Genomic DNA, 15,966 nt, shown 5'->3' on the forward strand with positions numbered 1-15,966 from the left:
CTTTCCAGGCTGTTCCAAGCCCCATCCCACCTGGCCTTGGACCCTTCCTGGTGTCTTTGATAAACAAGTGGTTGATCCATCCAAGAGAAACTACAAGGGTCCAGCAGACCAACGACCAGGTGAAGGGGCAGTTATTCCTGGTTGTTCCCAGTTACCCAATTCTCCATAAATTAATCCCCTCTCCCTTCCAACCCTGCATCCATCCTTCCCACCCCTTTGTCCAGCTGGCACCTGGAGCAGCTCGAAGGCAGCCAGCAGGTCCCCAGCTGTGGCGTTGCCGCGGTAGATCTGGTAATATTCCAGCTGTGGCGGGAAGCGTGGCGGGCAGTACTGCTCGTCCGACATCTTCACCACTGGCTTGGCGAACGTCCGGCCCATGAAGTCGGCTTTTCCCTACGGAAAGAGCCCTTGGGGTTGGGATCCAACATGGAAATTCCAAATTTAGCCCCGTGGTTCTCCTCAATAGCACTTGGGGTTGGGGATCTGACAGGAATTCCAAGACTAGCTCTGTGGTTCTCCTCAAGAGCCCTTGGGGTTAGGGATCCAACACTGGAAATTCCAAGACAAACCCTGTGATTTTCCCCAGGAGCACTTGGGGTTGGGGATGCAACATGGGAATTCCAAATTTAGCTCTGTGGTTCTCCTCAGAAGCAATTTGGGGTTGGGGATCTGACATGGCAATTCCAAATTTAGCCTTGTGGTTCTCCCCAAGAGCCTTTAGGATTGAGGATCCAACACAGGAATTCAAAAATTAGCCCCATGGTTCTTCCCAAGAGCCCTTGGGGTTGGGGATCCAGCCCAGGAATTCCAAATTTAGCCCTGTGGTTCTCTCCAGGTGCACTTGGGGTTGGGGATCCAACGTGGGAACTCCAAAATTATCCCCCATGGTTCTCCCCAAGAACACTTGGTGTTGGGGATTCCACATAGGAATTCCAAAATTAGCCCCATGGTTCTCCCCAATAACACATGGGGTTGGTGATCCCACATAGGAATTCCAAAATTAGCCTCGTGGTTCTTTCCAGGAGCACTTGGGATTGGGGTTCCAACACGGAAATTCCAAATTTAGCCCCGTGGTTCTTCCCACCGTGGTCAGAACAGGAATGAGATTGGCGCTCTGGCCTTGGGATGCCTAAGCTCAGGGAAAACTCAGTCCTGACTCCTTAGAGGAGGTTTGGGACAGCTGAAGGCTGGGACAGCAAGGAGGCCAGGGATGAGCGGTTTTCCTAAATGGAAACGCTCCTTGGCTACAGCCTCTTTCTTCCCTGTCCAAAAATAGGATACCTCTGAGATTTATAAGCGGCAGAGGCTCTGTGGGAGATTTGGAAGGACCATTTTCTAAGGATCAGGAAAAAAAGCTCCCCAAATCCTCTGCCCCCAAATCTGGAGAGATCCCGGCATCCAAACCACACACAATTCCCTGGGATTTTCTCACCACAGTGTCCTGGTCGTAGATCTCAATGACAATGATGGGGGGGTCATCCCGCATCTCATGAGCTTCCCCGTACAGCTCCACGTTGTCGAACACCAGGAGCTGGTCCCAGGTCGGGCACAGGGTCTCGTTGAGAACCTGGGAAATGGGAGATATTCCTACTGCTCCAGGAACGGAGCAGGGTCCTGGGAAAGGGTGGCAGGTGGGGCTGCTGTGTGTTTTTTGGATCAGGGAGGGATTGGGAATCTCCCAGGAATTCTTCTGAGGAAGACAATCTAATAGCAGATGAGCAGAGCTGGGTTGTTCCCAGACTTCCTAAAGCTTGGCAACCCTCAGACTGTGAAGGGAAGACTGAAAAATCACTTTAACATGACTCAGTTCTGCCTAAACCAGCAGGAAATCACCTGGAATTATGGTTATGTTTGAGGGTCCCAGGACGAGGGTCGAGATGAGAATCTTGAATTCATGTTTCAGAAGCCTGACATTTATATTATATTATATTATATTATATTATATTATATTATATTATATTATATTATATTACTATACTAAAACTATACTAAAAAGAATAGAGAGAGAGGATCCATCAGAAGGCTGGAAAGGAAAGCAGAGGAATGATAACAAAAGCTTGTGACCCTCAGAGAGTCCAACTCAGCTGCATCTTTGATGTGTCATTAGACACATCAAGAAAGTGGAAACCACTCACATGAACCAATCAAAGATGCACCTGTTGGTAAACAATGTCCAGACTACCTTCCACAGCCATCAGATAATTATTGTTTACTTTTTTTTTTTTGAGGCTTCTCAGCTAGGAGAAAAATCCTAGCAAAGGATTTTTGTAAAAATATCATGGTGACAGGGAATCACAGAGAATCATGGGGAATCACAGGGAATGGCAGCCACCAGGATGTGGGACATAAATTGGGAATGGGCTTGGGAGAGATTGCCAGTTCCAGAGCTGCTCTCCCACTGCAGGAGCCCCAGGACCAGCCTGATCCTCACTGATGGGATCTGTGCCACGGGAACTTGCAGAGCCAGCCATCCCCGCGCCCCTCCATCCCTGCATCCCAGGAATGCTCACCTCGGTGCACTGGCTCTGGGAGATGAAGAAGACCCGTGCAAAGGGGTCCGAGAGCCCGCTGCTGTCAGCAGCGAACAAACTCCTGGCTTGGTACATGTGGGCTCGCAGCTGGAACACCTGTTTCTCTGGAAGAGAGAGGGAATGGGGTGGGATGGCTTGGGGTGGCCTCTGGGAGCCTGGATGTCCGTACTGAGTCATGATTTTAAAGGGTTAATCATTATTTTAATATCATAATCATAAATAATTATTTTAATCATTATTTAATAAAGTTATTAAGTGATTAAATTTCAATGTTGATGTTAGATACACCAACGATAGGTTAATGGTTATTAGATGCTTAAGCTAAAGCTAATTGTTATATTATGAGCTCGTTTGTAGAAGGAAGTGGAGCAAGTGAATCATTATAGGAACATACTGTGTTGGGAAGGGTGAAAGTTTGACAAGAAAGTCTCACAGATACGTATGCTTAGCAGAAAGATTTTTGAATGCAGAATCTGAAGAAGGAATAGAGATGGAAGCAAGTTTTGATATAGAAGAAAAGAATTGCTGAGCCAGTCTTGCTGGATAACCAAGGAGGCAAATGGTGTGTTAGTTAGAAGGAGTTTTTATGACTTAGAACAAAGGATAAACCCACCTCAAAGAAGAAGATGTGTTTACCAAGCAGAAAAATAGCACAGGCAAACAAGACTGCCAATGTTGCAAGTAGAAAAAAGCTCTCAGAATTTTCCACTGCAAGAAAACTGAAAAACAACTTCTAGCTTAAACTGTAATGCACTAACTTTTAGTGATTGGAGAATAGTAACGTGAATATGGTAATTACAATTATGATAGGCTATAGGCAAAAGTCAAGGTATAGATTTGTTCTATTGTTTTGAGATGCTCAGCAAAGAAAAGTATATAATGCGTTTGTAACCTAAGCTAAGGGTCCCCAGGCCTGCACAGGCTCTGTCACCCATGACCCTGGACTGCTGTAATGTCTTGGATATAATAAACTGCATTTTGAAGAGCCACCTGGAGTCCCGCATCCCTCATTTTGGCTGTTACTGTATTGAAACCAGTAAAACAATGCCCAGCACCTGGACTCTGTTAATCCATCACGAAGCAAGGGGCTTGGATCATCCCAGAAGGTCACAGAGAGCTGACGAAGACTTTCCTGACTTCATCCCTGGGACCACTGACCCAGTTCGAGACCACTGACCCAATTCAAGAGAAAAACTGTGCACGCGTGAAGGACTAAAAACCTCATTTTAATGCAAAGTGGAGATGGGAGGTGCTGGAGTTATGCATATGTATTATTTTGGGAAATAAATAGAAGGCAAAAATCCTTGCAGTGCAGTCACACATTTCAGGAGACGCCTCCCCCGTGCCACCCGCCAGTGTAATAAACACACCACTTTATATCTTTGGCTATCTTTCCATCTTTGTCCGTGATTTTTGGTTTTAACGATTCAGTATCCCCATTCATCTGTTTAGCCCAGAAATTATTTTTGCACCTTTAAGACTGGTTCTGAGAGCGAAGCAGGGGGAGAAGAAGCATGCAGTTTATTTTCAGACACTGCACTCACTCCTCCACATTCCTGCTCCTGGATTGTGTTGTCTGCGGACGGACAGACAGCAGGACAGAGCTCTCCTTTGCTTTTAGTTAGTTTTAGCTAGCTGAGGCAGAGAAGTTTCCTGGATTGTGGGGTTTTTAATTATTTTTTTTTTTAACTATTTAAACCTGCTCTGGACTGAACACCCAGAAGAGCACTGGCAGCTCCACCTGTGGCCACCGGGCTGGGCCTGGGCTGTGGCATTTCCAGAGCCAGAGGGACTGATAAGAGACTGATAAGAGACTGATAAGAGACTGAGTGAGCTGAGCTGCGGCCCACAGAAGGGATTTTCTGAGTTTGTCATCTCCTTTGCAGTGGCAAGAATTTTTATTGTTTAATATTGTTCAGGTTTTATTGTTTAATAACACTTTTCTCCAAGGAGGTATTTTTCCCGAACTTTCTGAGTTTGTCATCTCCTTTAGAGCAGACAGAGTTTTTATTGTTTGATATTGTTCATTTTTTGTGTGCTGGTGAATGCTTTGCCTGTTAAATAAAATTTTTCTCCACTTTTTTCCAGGAAAATATTTTCCCGAACTGGCTGGGGGAAAGGCTGCTTAAATCTGCTTTCCAGAGAAAACCATTTTGGAGGTTCTCTCCAAATTTGCCCTAAATCAGGACAGACCCCATCCAAGGCACATCTCAGGAGCCTGGTTTTGGTCATGGATGAAGGATCTCAACTCAAAGCATGAATCCCAAATGGATATGGAATTTTCTCAGCATCCTTGTGGGGTGTACAATGAAAACTCTGAAGAGGATTGGGATGACAAGACACAATTCCCATCTCCCATCTTTCATGGGACAACTGGAAATGTCCCCCTTAGCTCCTGGAAGCCCTTGGAGCAGGGGGTGTCCAGCCAGGCTCCCTCCCACCCCCTCCATGCCCCATCCTATGGGAACTCCTTACTGGTGTACAGGAGGCTGATGGGCGGGAAGGACGGCAGGTTTTGGCCTCGGGGGGTTTTCTTCTCCTCGAACCCACAGGGGAGGCCGCTGAGGAAGTCCTTGCGCTGCTTGTTGAGGCCCAGCCACAGGTAGATCTCCATCTTGGCCTGGACTGTCCAGCCAGCAGGGCCGAAGCCCCTCTTCCCGGGGAGCTGAGAACAGGGAATGGAAGAGTTCACATGGATATCGGGAATACAGGCAGACAGACCCCTCTTGGAGCGCCCAAGCTCTCTGGGGCATTGTGCTGCTGTTCCTTAAATCCAAGGATTCTTTGGGATCATGACACCGCTCTGGGCCAGGCATTGTCCTCTTCCCACCGTGGTTTCCTTTTCCTAAGTGCCCTAGGTTGGAAATGCAGGATGTGGCTGGGGGTGTATGTTCTATTTTCCATCTGCCAGAGGTGGGGCAGTTATCCTCTGTTCATTGGGCAGTTTTCTTTATCTCTTCCATAACCAATCCTCCCTCCAGGAGATCTCTGCTGTTCATGGGCCTTTAATTATTAATTATCTTCTGTTCATGGGCCAGTGAGTGTCACTGATAAAATTCCATCATCCCATTGGGAGATGCTCTGCCCAGGGGAGGAGCCAAGCATTCCTACCTGGATACAATCTGAGCCTGGAACAGCACAGCAGCCTTTGTCCCCTGCATTCCCACTGGAGCAGCTTTCTCCTGCCCTGCATTCCCACAGGAGCAGCTTTCTCCTGCCCTGCATTCCCACAGGAGCAGCTTTCTTCTGCCCTGCATTCCCAGAGGAACACCAGGCTCATCTCCAGCAGCCCTGGAGCTTCAGAGGAAAACTCCAGCCTTGTGCAGGATCCCTGCTCCAGCAGAAGCACAGGTGGCACTGCAGGAGGGCTGAGCCACCATGGGATGGGACTGTGCCACCACCCTGACCCACAGGGGGTCAGCTCCTGCTCTGACTCTGGCAGTGTTGTCTTGTATTATTGTGATTTCATTTTATTTTATTTTATTTTTTCTTCCTTAAAAAAGAACTGTTATTCCTGCTCCCATATATTTGCCTGAAAGCCCTTTAATTCCAAAATTACAATAATTCGGAGGGAAGGCGTTTACATTCTCTTTTTTCAGGGGAGGCTCCTGTCTTCCTTAGCAGACATCCGTCTTTTCAAACCACAACACTAAGCCAGAAATTCTCTGGATTTCCAGCTGGATCAAACATCTCCCTCTTCCCAAACATTTCCCACTTACTGGACTGGGTAAATTCAGTGCTTCACCCTCTGTAGGAGCCAATTTCCACCACTTCCAGCAGAGTATGGATCACATTTCTCCAATATCCAAACCCCAGAAAAAATGGGTGCAAAACTCTCCTCCTCATCTCCCAAATTCCCTCTTTTTGGCTCCCCTGGGACAGAGGGATCCTCACCTTGAGGAAAACCGTCTTCACTTTGGCGCAGTCCTTGCCCATCTCCTCGTCCACGATGGAGTACAGGATGTCCTTGGAAGGGATGCGGGCGTAGGCGACGCGCTTGTTGTTGCTCATCATCCAGATGAAAACGTCGGGAATCGTGTGCTGGGGCTGGGAATGCCACAGGAGAGCCCCGTCAGTGCCCCAGCTCCGACCACTGAGGCACCGGTGGGGCTGGAGAGCTGCTGGAGGCAAATCCAACAGATTCCATGGAAAGAAACTGGGATTTATTGATGCAGCAAAATAGAAAAATTATAAAATAAAGGTCACACTGGAGGCACTGGAATTGTTTGGAGATTCCCACTCCAAAAAAACTGCTCAAACATAAGCCCATCAGGAAAGAAATTGGGATTTATTGATGCGGCAAAACAGAAAAATTATAAAAGAAAGGTCACACTGGGAGCACTAGAATTGTTTGGAGATTCCCACTCCAAAAAAGCTGCTGAGAGCTGAGCCCATCAGGAAAGAAACTTGGATTTGTTGATGCAGTAAAGTAGAAAAATTATAGAAGAAAGGTCACACTGGGGGGCACTGGAATTGTTTGGAGATTCCCACACTCAAAAAGCTGCTCAAAGATAAGCCCATCAGGAAAGAAACTGGGATTTATTGATGCAGCAAAATAAAAAAAAATATAAAAGAAAGGCCACACTGGCGACACTGGAATTGTTTGGAGATTCCCACTCCAAAAAAGCTGCTCAAAGATAAGCCCATCAGGAAAGAAACTGGAGTAAGCCCATCAGGAAAGAATCTGGGATTTGTTGATGCAGAAAAATAGAAATATTATAAAAGAAAGGCCTCATAAAACCAGGCCTGCTTTAGATCTAGCCTTGTCAAGCTAGCACTTTGCAAGTTCCCATGTGGAAACAATCCTGGTGTGAGCAGTTTGTCAACATAACAATCTATTCCTGGGTGAAAAACAACTGGCATCTGCATAAACATTAGATTTATCCCATGAGAATAAGTGAAGAAAATTTGTAAACCATTTAAGAATTGTTAATAAACAAGTAAAACAAGTAAAATGCCTTTTACTAACCAATAAAATAATTGGCAAGAAAGTTCCTAACCCACTGGAGTCACACACAAGGTCTGTAAAACTGTATAAAAATGAGTTATGTGAATAAAGAATTGGCTTTTTTCAATTTTTTTATATGAAGAAAATGGAGCCTTGTGGTTGGGATTGAAGGTATTTGAGATGATAGTTGTGTTTAGATTTAGGTATTTCTTGTTTTTTATTAATATTATAGTTTCACAGCAGTGAGTTCTGTAGGTTTTTATTAGTAAGGTGTAAAATGCTTAACTATTATTTGTTATAAGGTCTTTTAAGGTTAAACTGTTTAATTAAGAAATGATACCTAAATTATTTTCTCTTTTAATCTACTAACTGGTCACTCAAAATCTGTAATGTGGACATTTCTGTTTAATTACAAAATACCACTTAAACTCATGAAGAAGAAGGAAGGAAAAGGAAGAACAATTTGTTTTCCTTTTTAAACTTCCATTTTTCTTTATGTTGATTATTATATTCTAAAACCCCAAACTGTACGTTTTCCACCTTGTGATATCACACACTTCTAACTAACTACACACCCATAAACCAATGTTATAAATTTATTTTTGAAGCCTTCTTTACAGCCTCAGGTTAAATGCAGTGTTCTTTTATGAGTCTGTGCCTTTCAGCACAGAAAGCTTAAAATTCTCAATATCTAGGGTTTCAACAGAGTCTTGTGTGATTTATGACGATAATTTATGTTGGTTAAAGGTTTAAAAAGATATAAATTTGGGCAAAGAAGACTGAAGGTTTTTGTTCTCTCCTTCTTCGGACTTGGGGAGGGGAGGGCAGCAGGCATTCCTCATCTCTGTCTAGGGAAGATGTTCCCAGTCTGGACTGGGCCCCTCCTCTCCAGATCTTGGCTGGGTCAGGATCAAGGAAGGCCTGGCTGAAACCAGGGATGGAGCTGGGAGCTTTCCATGGGAATTGGAAGCAGGAGGTGGAACAGCTGCAGCTCCAGGGAGGGACAAGAACCCCCTCTGAGCCGGTCCTAAACTGGGAAAATGTCATGGAAACATTCCAGAGCCTGAAGGGGTTCCAGGAGAGCTGCAGAAGGAGTGGGGACAAGGCATGGAGGTACAGGACCCAGGGAATGGCTCCCACTGCCAGAGGGCAGGGCTGGGTGGGAGATTGGGAATGAGGAATTGTTCCCTGGCAGGGTGGGGAGGGGCAAGAATGGAATTCCCAGAGCAGCTGTGGCTGCCCCTGGATCCCTGGGAGCGTCCAATGCCAGGCTGGATGGCACTTGGAGAACCCTGGGATAGTGGAAGGAACTGGGGTTGGAACTGGATGGGAATTCAAATCCCTTCCCACCCAAACCAGTCTGGGATTTGATGTGTCATCTTTCCAATTCCTGATTTCCCAGGGATCCACAGGATCCCTCCCGGCTGGGACTGGCTGAAACATCTCCAGCTCTGCTGCAGGAGGACCCAGGTCTCTCCCTGCCTGGGAAACTCTTTAATTTGTTTTGTATTGGTTCATTCCCAACCAGGTGTGCACAGGGATCATGGGGCAGCACATGGACTTGGAATGGCTCCTTGCAGAGGGACCGCTCCTTGCAGAGGGACCACTCCTGCCCTTGGAGGTCTCCATTCCATTCCATTCCATTCCATTCCATCCATCCATCCATCCATCCATCCATATCATCCATCTGTTCCATCCATCCATCATCCATCCATCCATGTGTTCCATCCATCCCTCCATCCAATCCATCTCTCCATCCATCCATCCATCCATCCATCCATCCATCCATCCATCATCTGTCATCCACCCACCCATCCATCCCTCCCTCCATCCATCCCATCCATCCATCATCCATCTATCATCCATCCATCAGCCATCTATCATCCATCATCCATCTATCATCCATCTATCAGCCATCTATCATCCATCCATCCCATCCATCCATCATCCATCTATCATCCATCCATCCATCCATCCATCCATCCATCCATCCATCCATCCATCCATGTGTTCCATCCATCCCTCCATCCAATCTATCCAATCCATCCATCCATCCATCCATTCATTCCATGTTTCTGTCTCCATGACCTGCCCCAGCCAGAGCCCCCTCTGCCCCTGAGGGACTCACCTCATCCGCCAGGAACCGCAGCTTCTGCAGGAAGTTCTGCACCAGCTTCAGCTTGTCCTTCATGGTGTTCCTCTTGACCTGGGAGCGCAGGGCCGTGGCCTGCTGGGCCATGTTCTCCTGTGGGGACAGCCGGGACATCACGACACAGCTCGGACCAAGGAAAGGCGCCTCAATCCCACCAGGTCAGGATGGACACCTTCAGAAACCCTTTTGTTGACCTTGGCATGTCAGAGCCCCTGAGAGGGCAGAGACAGCCCAGGAGAAGGTGACACCACAACGGTGTCACCTGAGCTTGGAGAATTTTGGGGTGGCTTGAGGAAGGTGCCCTTCCTGCTGTCACCCATCTCGTGACTCTTGAACCTTCCATGTGAACGTGTAGAATTTAAAATTCCTGATCTTGAGGATGCAGCTGGCCACTGGAGTTGGTGACCTTGGCCATGCCAGCTGGAGAAGCCACCAGCTCCTTGTCCAGCTCTCCAGCACATCCTTGGCAAGGAGCAGGGCCACCACCCCTAAGCTTCTGTCCCAGGGGCAGCTCTGCTCTGTGGGGTTCCCAAAATCACCCCAAACCTCTGACCCTGGGACAACTCTGCTTTTTGGGGTTCCCAAAATCACCCCAAACCTCTGTCCCTGGGGTAGCTCTGCTTTTTGGGGTTCCCAAAATCACCCCAAACCTCTGACCCTCGGGCAGTTCTGCTTTTTGGGGTTCCCAAAATCACCCCAAACCTCTATCCATGTGAAGCTCTGTTTTTTGGGGTTCCCAAAATCACCCCAAACCTCTGTCCCTGGGGCGGCTCTGTTCTGAAAGGATTCCCAAAATCAGCTGAAATTTCTGTCCCAGGGACAGCTCTGTTCTGTGGAGTTCCCAAAATCACCCCAAATCTCTGTTCCTGGGGCAGCTCTGCTCTGTGGGGTTCCCAAAATTCCCCTTTCCAGCTCTGTGCTCCTGAATTTCTTTCCAGAGTCTCTTGGAGGGGAGCCAGCAGAGGCCCAAGTGACACCTGGGACTTGGCTGAGACCTGAGTCGCCTTTGGGGTGAGAATTAAACCCCAAATCCCTGATCCACGGGGACTGGAGACCAATGTGTCCATAGATGAAATTCCATCCCCTGCTCAAGAATCCTCCTCTGCTTTTCCCAAAGCTTCCCTGAACAACCCTGCTCACCCTGCCAGGGAGCAATTCCTAATTCCCAATATCCCTCTGGCGGTGGGAGCCATTCCCTGTGTCCTGTCCCTCCAGGCCTTGTCCCCAGTCCCTCTCCAGCTCTCCTGGAGCCCCTTTAGGGATCGGATCCCACTCACCAGCTCCCTCATGCAGGATTTGAGCCTCTCCCGGTCCAGCCTGGTGCGGGACGAGTGGTGCTGGTCCTTGTCAGCCAAGGTCAGGAAGCGCCTGTGGGAAAAGGTGATTCGGTGATTCCCATGGGAATCCTTCCCAGGGTTCCCTTCCCACCCCGCCAGCCTGCCCATCCCTGGAAAATGCGCAAATTCCTGCTGATCTCCAACAAAACTGTGGATGAGAGGCTGGTTCACACTGTGGACTCGGAGTCAGGAAGGGACAGTCAGTGTCATCAGGTGCCACCAGGTGTCACTCAGAATTCACGGAATTCCCAGAAAGACCATGTTGAAAGAGACCTCCAAGACCATCGAGTTCAACCCAGCCCAAACACCTCAACTCAGCCCTGGCCCCCAGCGCCACATCCAGGCTTTGGTAAACACACCCAGGGATGGTGACTCCACCACCTCCCTGGGAATTCCCAACATTCCCAGAACCACCAAGTTGGAAGAGACCTTTAAGACCATCAAGTCCAACCTAGCCCAAACACCTCAACTCAACCCTGGCACCCAGTGCCACATCCAGTCTACTCCTAAACACATCCAGGGATGGTGACTCCACCACCTCCCCGGGAATTCCCAAAATTCTCAGAATTCACACAATCACCAGGTTGGAAGAGACCTCCAAGACCATTGAGTCCAGCCCAGCCCAAACAGCCCAACTCAGCGCTGGCCCCCAGTGCCACATCCAGGCTTTGTTAAACACCCCCAGGGATGGGGACTGCACCACCTCCCCAGGCAGAGCATTCCAGAAATTTATCACCTTGCTGGAAAAACCTTTTTCCTGATATCCAGCCTGAATTTCCCTTGGTGCAGCTCAAGGCTGTGTGCTCTGGTTCTGTCAGTTCCTGGAGAAAGGGCCCAGCCCCACCTGAGCACAGCCACTTTTCAGGGCACAGGACTGACATGTTCCCCCCTGCTTTGGGGTTTTTGGGGTGCAAGATGGAAGCACCACGCTCCAGCCCAAGGCAAAAGATCTGGCATGGTGTCAGTGTCATGGAATGTTGTCCCATCATCCCCAGGACACGGCACAGTGAGGTGACATTCCCTCGGGGAGTAGGGACCCACATGGTGCCACCGTCCCGTGTGTCACTCACAGGCAGCCGCTGCTCAGCTCCTCCAGGACCCCTCGGAGGCGGCGCTCTGGGTGCGGCTTCTCTGTCTTGATCATCTCCTGCACGTCGTTGAGGCCCTCCTCCTGCAACACCAACAGGGACAGGGTGAGGGGTGGGAACGGGCTGGGATCACCTGGGATCACCTGGGTGGGCTGGGAACCACCTGGGCTGGGAATCACCTGGGATCATCTGGGATTACCTGGGCTGGGAACCAGCTGGGATTACCTGGGTGGACTGGGAACCACCTGGAATCACCTGGGATGACCTAGATGGGCTGGGAAGCACCTGAGATCACCTGGGCTGGGAACCACTTGGCCTCCCCACCCTCACAGGGAAGAATTCCATCCCAATATCCTCTCCAAATATCCCCTTACCCAGTTTGTACCCATTCCCTGTGTCCTGTCCCTCCATTCCTTGTCCCCAGTCCCTCCCCAGCTCTCCTGGAGCTCCTTTAGACTCTGGAGGGGGCTCTGAGCTCTCCCCGGAGCTTTCCCTTCCCTGGCTCTGCCACATGAGTGCTTCACCCCTCCAGCCCAGGTGACACAGCCTCCCCACCCCTGTTCCCTTTTGTGGGGACATCAGGATCTGACCCTCAGAATGATCTGGATCTGGCCCTCAGAATTCTCAAGGAGCTGCTGGAATTTGGTGATTCCTCACTGGGAATGTTCCCCTTTTCAGGCACTGTCCGTCCCTGCTTTTCAGGGAGCCTGGCTGTGGCTGTGCCTGGTGCCAGCGCCGTGTCCCAGCTGTGTCCCCCCGTCCCCCCACCCTTCCCTGTCCATCCCTGTCCACCCCTGACCAGCTTGTCCGCGATCTTGTCCATGATGTTGGCGTTGTAGAGCCGGCGCCGCTGGTCCTGCCACCAGCTCCGGATGTAGATGCAGGGCTTCTTCTCCAGGTAGGGCAGGTGGAAGTAATTCCTGCAAGAGGAGACAGGAGAGGCGCTCCGTGAGGGTGACAATCCTGGCCTGGAGCAGCCCCCATCCCACCCCTCTCCTGGGAGGCAATGCCGTGGTGGGAAGGGGGATACGGGGACTCAGGAGTGGGAGGGAGGCGGCCTCAGATGCATTCTGGAGAGCAAAAGCTCCATTTTTCCCGAGGCCATTCCCAAAGCCAGGCCCAGGATGGATGGGTGCAGTGCCCAGGGGCTGCCACATCCATCCTGCAAGTGTCCAAGGCTGGGTTGGACGGGGTTTGGAGCAATCTGGGATGTGGCAGCAGCTCTCTGGCCACTGAGAGCAACAGACAACTTTCCCAGGCATGGTGCTGGGAAAAGGCTGTGAGATCAGAAAAAATAATGAGAAACAATTCTTATCTTAACCTGCTGCACATGGTGTTGTGAACATGTGGAATGTGCTATGGAGATTTGTCTACCAAGAGGCGGTTTATTAATTAGCCAGTGGTGATGGTGTTAAATTGAAGGACCAATCAGGTCCAGCTGAATCACCTGGGCATTGTAACTGTCTATGAAAACAATGAGTTTCTTAATAAAGATTAATGGAATGGAGGATCTGTTTTTACCGAGGCCATTCCCAAAGTCAGAATGGATAGGTGCAATGCCCAGGGGCTGCCCCGTCCATCCTGGGAGTGTCCAAGCCTGGGTTGGACGGGTTTGGAGCAATCTGGGATGTGGCAGCAGCTCTCTGGCCACAGAGAGAAGCAGACAACTTTCCCAGGCATTGTTCTGTGAGGAAACATGAAGCAAGGCTGTGAGGAGATCAGAGAAAAGAATGAGAAACAATTCTTATTTTAACCTGCTGCACCTGGTGTTGTGAACATGTGGAATGTGCTATGGAGATTTGTTTACCAAAAGCTGATTGATTAATTAGCCAATGGTGATGGTGTTAAATTGAAGGACCAATCAGGTCCAGCTTTGGACTGAGAATCACCTGGGATCACCTGGATGTATTGTAACTGTCTATAAAAACAATGACTTCTTAATAAAGATTGATGGAATGGAGGCTCCGTTTTACCCAAGGCCATTCCCAAAGCCAGGATGGATGGGTGCAGTGCCCAGGGGCTGCCCCATCCATCCTGGGAGTGTCCAAGGCCGGGTTGGACAGGGTTTGGAGCAATCTGGGATGTGGCAGCAGCTCTCTGGTCACTGAGAGCAACAGAGAAACAGACAACTTTCCCGGGCATTGTCCTGGGAAAAGTCTGTGAGAAGATCAAAGAATGAGAAACAATTCTTATCTTAACCTGCTGCACCTGGTGTTGTGAACATGAGGAATGTGCTATGTGTCAGAACCCAGAGCATCTCTCTGGATGCCCTGGATGTCCCAGAGCCCTGGCAGGGGCTCAGAGACCCTGGCAGGAAGCCAAAGACACCTGAATGTGAGGAAATGAGAGAATTTCAGGCCTGAATGGTGAGGGGATGATATTTACTTGATAAAATTTGAATTATAATGCACTGTACAGGGGGGATTTATATGTTGTACAGGGGGGTTTGGAATTCTGTACATGGGGGTCAGGGGTTCTAAGATGGAGGAATTTGGGCGTGCCCTGTCCTTCTTCTTTCTTCTCCTTGGCATCCATGTTCAGGATGATGTTGGCACGTGTGGATTGGTTCATAGGGAAAGTGCGCTTGCCAACAAGGGTGAAAAGTATTGGAAATTGAAGGTAAATATATGTAATTTTTACTATAAAAGAGACAACCGCCCCGTGGGCGGGGGAGAGTGCCCTTGGCTGTCTTGCTGATCAGACCTCGGCTGGACAGACAGAAAAACTTTGTAGATAAGGAACAATAAACACAACTGAAGATCGAAAACTCAGGAGTCCAGACTCCTTTTTCAAAAGCGCGGCCTGCCCAGAACCACCTTTTCCCATGCTGGGGCAGAGACAAGTAACAGCCGACCCCGGCACCATGGAGATTTGTTTACCAAAAGATGGTTCCTTAATTAGCCAATGGTGATTGTGTTTTAATTAAAGGACCAATCAGGTCCAGCTGTATTGTAACTGTCTATAAAAGCAATGAGTCTCTTAATAAAGATTAATCTGTAATCATGGAGTCTATGCTAATTATTACCTGGCCGGGTAATAATGGGACAGTGGGATGTGTCGAGTTCAGAACTGGAGGATCTTTAAGATCCCTTTCCACCTAAAAATTCTGGGATTCTGGAACCTCCCAGTAGCTCCACGCCCTGCCCAAGCTGTCCTTGGAACAGCCAAAGGAAGGGTGATCCACTTTTGGAGTGTTGGCTGTGAGCCAGGATCCAGCACCTGGAAAGGGAATACTGCTGAACCTGGAAAGGAAAATCCTGCTACACCTGGAAAGGGGAACCCTGCTCTGCTGCACCTGGAAAGGGAATCCTGCTGCACCTGAAAAGGGAATCCTGCTGCACCTGGAAAGGGGAATCCTGCTGCTCCTGGAAAGGGGAATCCTGCTGCTCCTGGAAAGGGAACCCTGCTCTGCTGCACCTGGAAAGGGAATCCTGCTGCTCCTGGAAAGGGAATGCTGCTGCACCTGGAAAGGGGAATGCTGCTGCACCTGGAACAGGGAATGCTGCTGCACCTGGAACAGGGAATGCTGCTGCACCTGGAAAGGGGAATGCTGCTGAACCTGGAACAGGGAATGCTGCTGCACCTGGAAAGGGAATGCTGCTGCACCTGGAAAGGGGAATGCTGCTGAGCCTGGAACAGGGAATGCTGCTGCACCTGGAAAGGGAATGCTGCTGCTCCTGGAACGGGGAATGCTGCTGCACCTGGAACGGGGAACACTGCTAAACCTGGAATGGGGAATGCTGCTGAACCTGGAAGGAGGAATGGTGCTGAACCAGGAAAGGGGAATGCTGCTGAACCAGGAAAGGGGAATGCTGCTGAACCTGGAACAGGGAATGCTGCTGAACGTGGAACAGGGAATGCTGCTGCTCCTAGGATCACCAGGATTCAAATCGAGCTCCAGCCCTTCCCG

The 15,966-nt window shown here is 49.3% G+C and overlaps 1 protein-coding gene across 4 annotated transcripts in view; it reads right to left on the reverse strand.

Annotated features, from left to right (window-relative positions):
• Positions 1-15,966, reverse strand: part of OTOF (otoferlin) — a 110,352-nt gene that overhangs the window by 29,363 nt on the left and 65,023 nt on the right. For all 4 annotated transcript variants that reach the window (XM_064411464.1, XM_064411463.1, XM_064411466.1 and 1 more), the window contains 9 exons: positions 12,856-12,976; positions 12,039-12,139; positions 10,909-10,999; positions 9,608-9,724; positions 6,426-6,578; positions 5,007-5,196; positions 2,511-2,635; positions 1,433-1,567; positions 232-393 (listed from right to left, as the gene is read on the reverse strand). In XM_064411464.1, coding sequence (XP_064267534.1) covers positions 232-393; positions 1,433-1,567; positions 2,511-2,635; positions 5,007-5,196; positions 6,426-6,578; positions 9,608-9,724; positions 10,909-10,999; positions 12,039-12,139; positions 12,856-12,976 — 1,195 coding nt within the window. The remainder of the gene's footprint in view (positions 1-231; positions 394-1,432; positions 1,568-2,510; positions 2,636-5,006; positions 5,197-6,425; positions 6,579-9,607; positions 9,725-10,908; positions 11,000-12,038; positions 12,140-12,855; positions 12,977-15,966) is intronic.

Source organism: Passer domesticus, chromosome 3, assembly GCF_036417665.1.
Source record: "Passer domesticus isolate bPasDom1 chromosome 3, bPasDom1.hap1, whole genome shotgun sequence".
NCBI lineage: Eukaryota > Metazoa > Chordata > Aves > Passeriformes > Passeridae > Passer > Passer domesticus.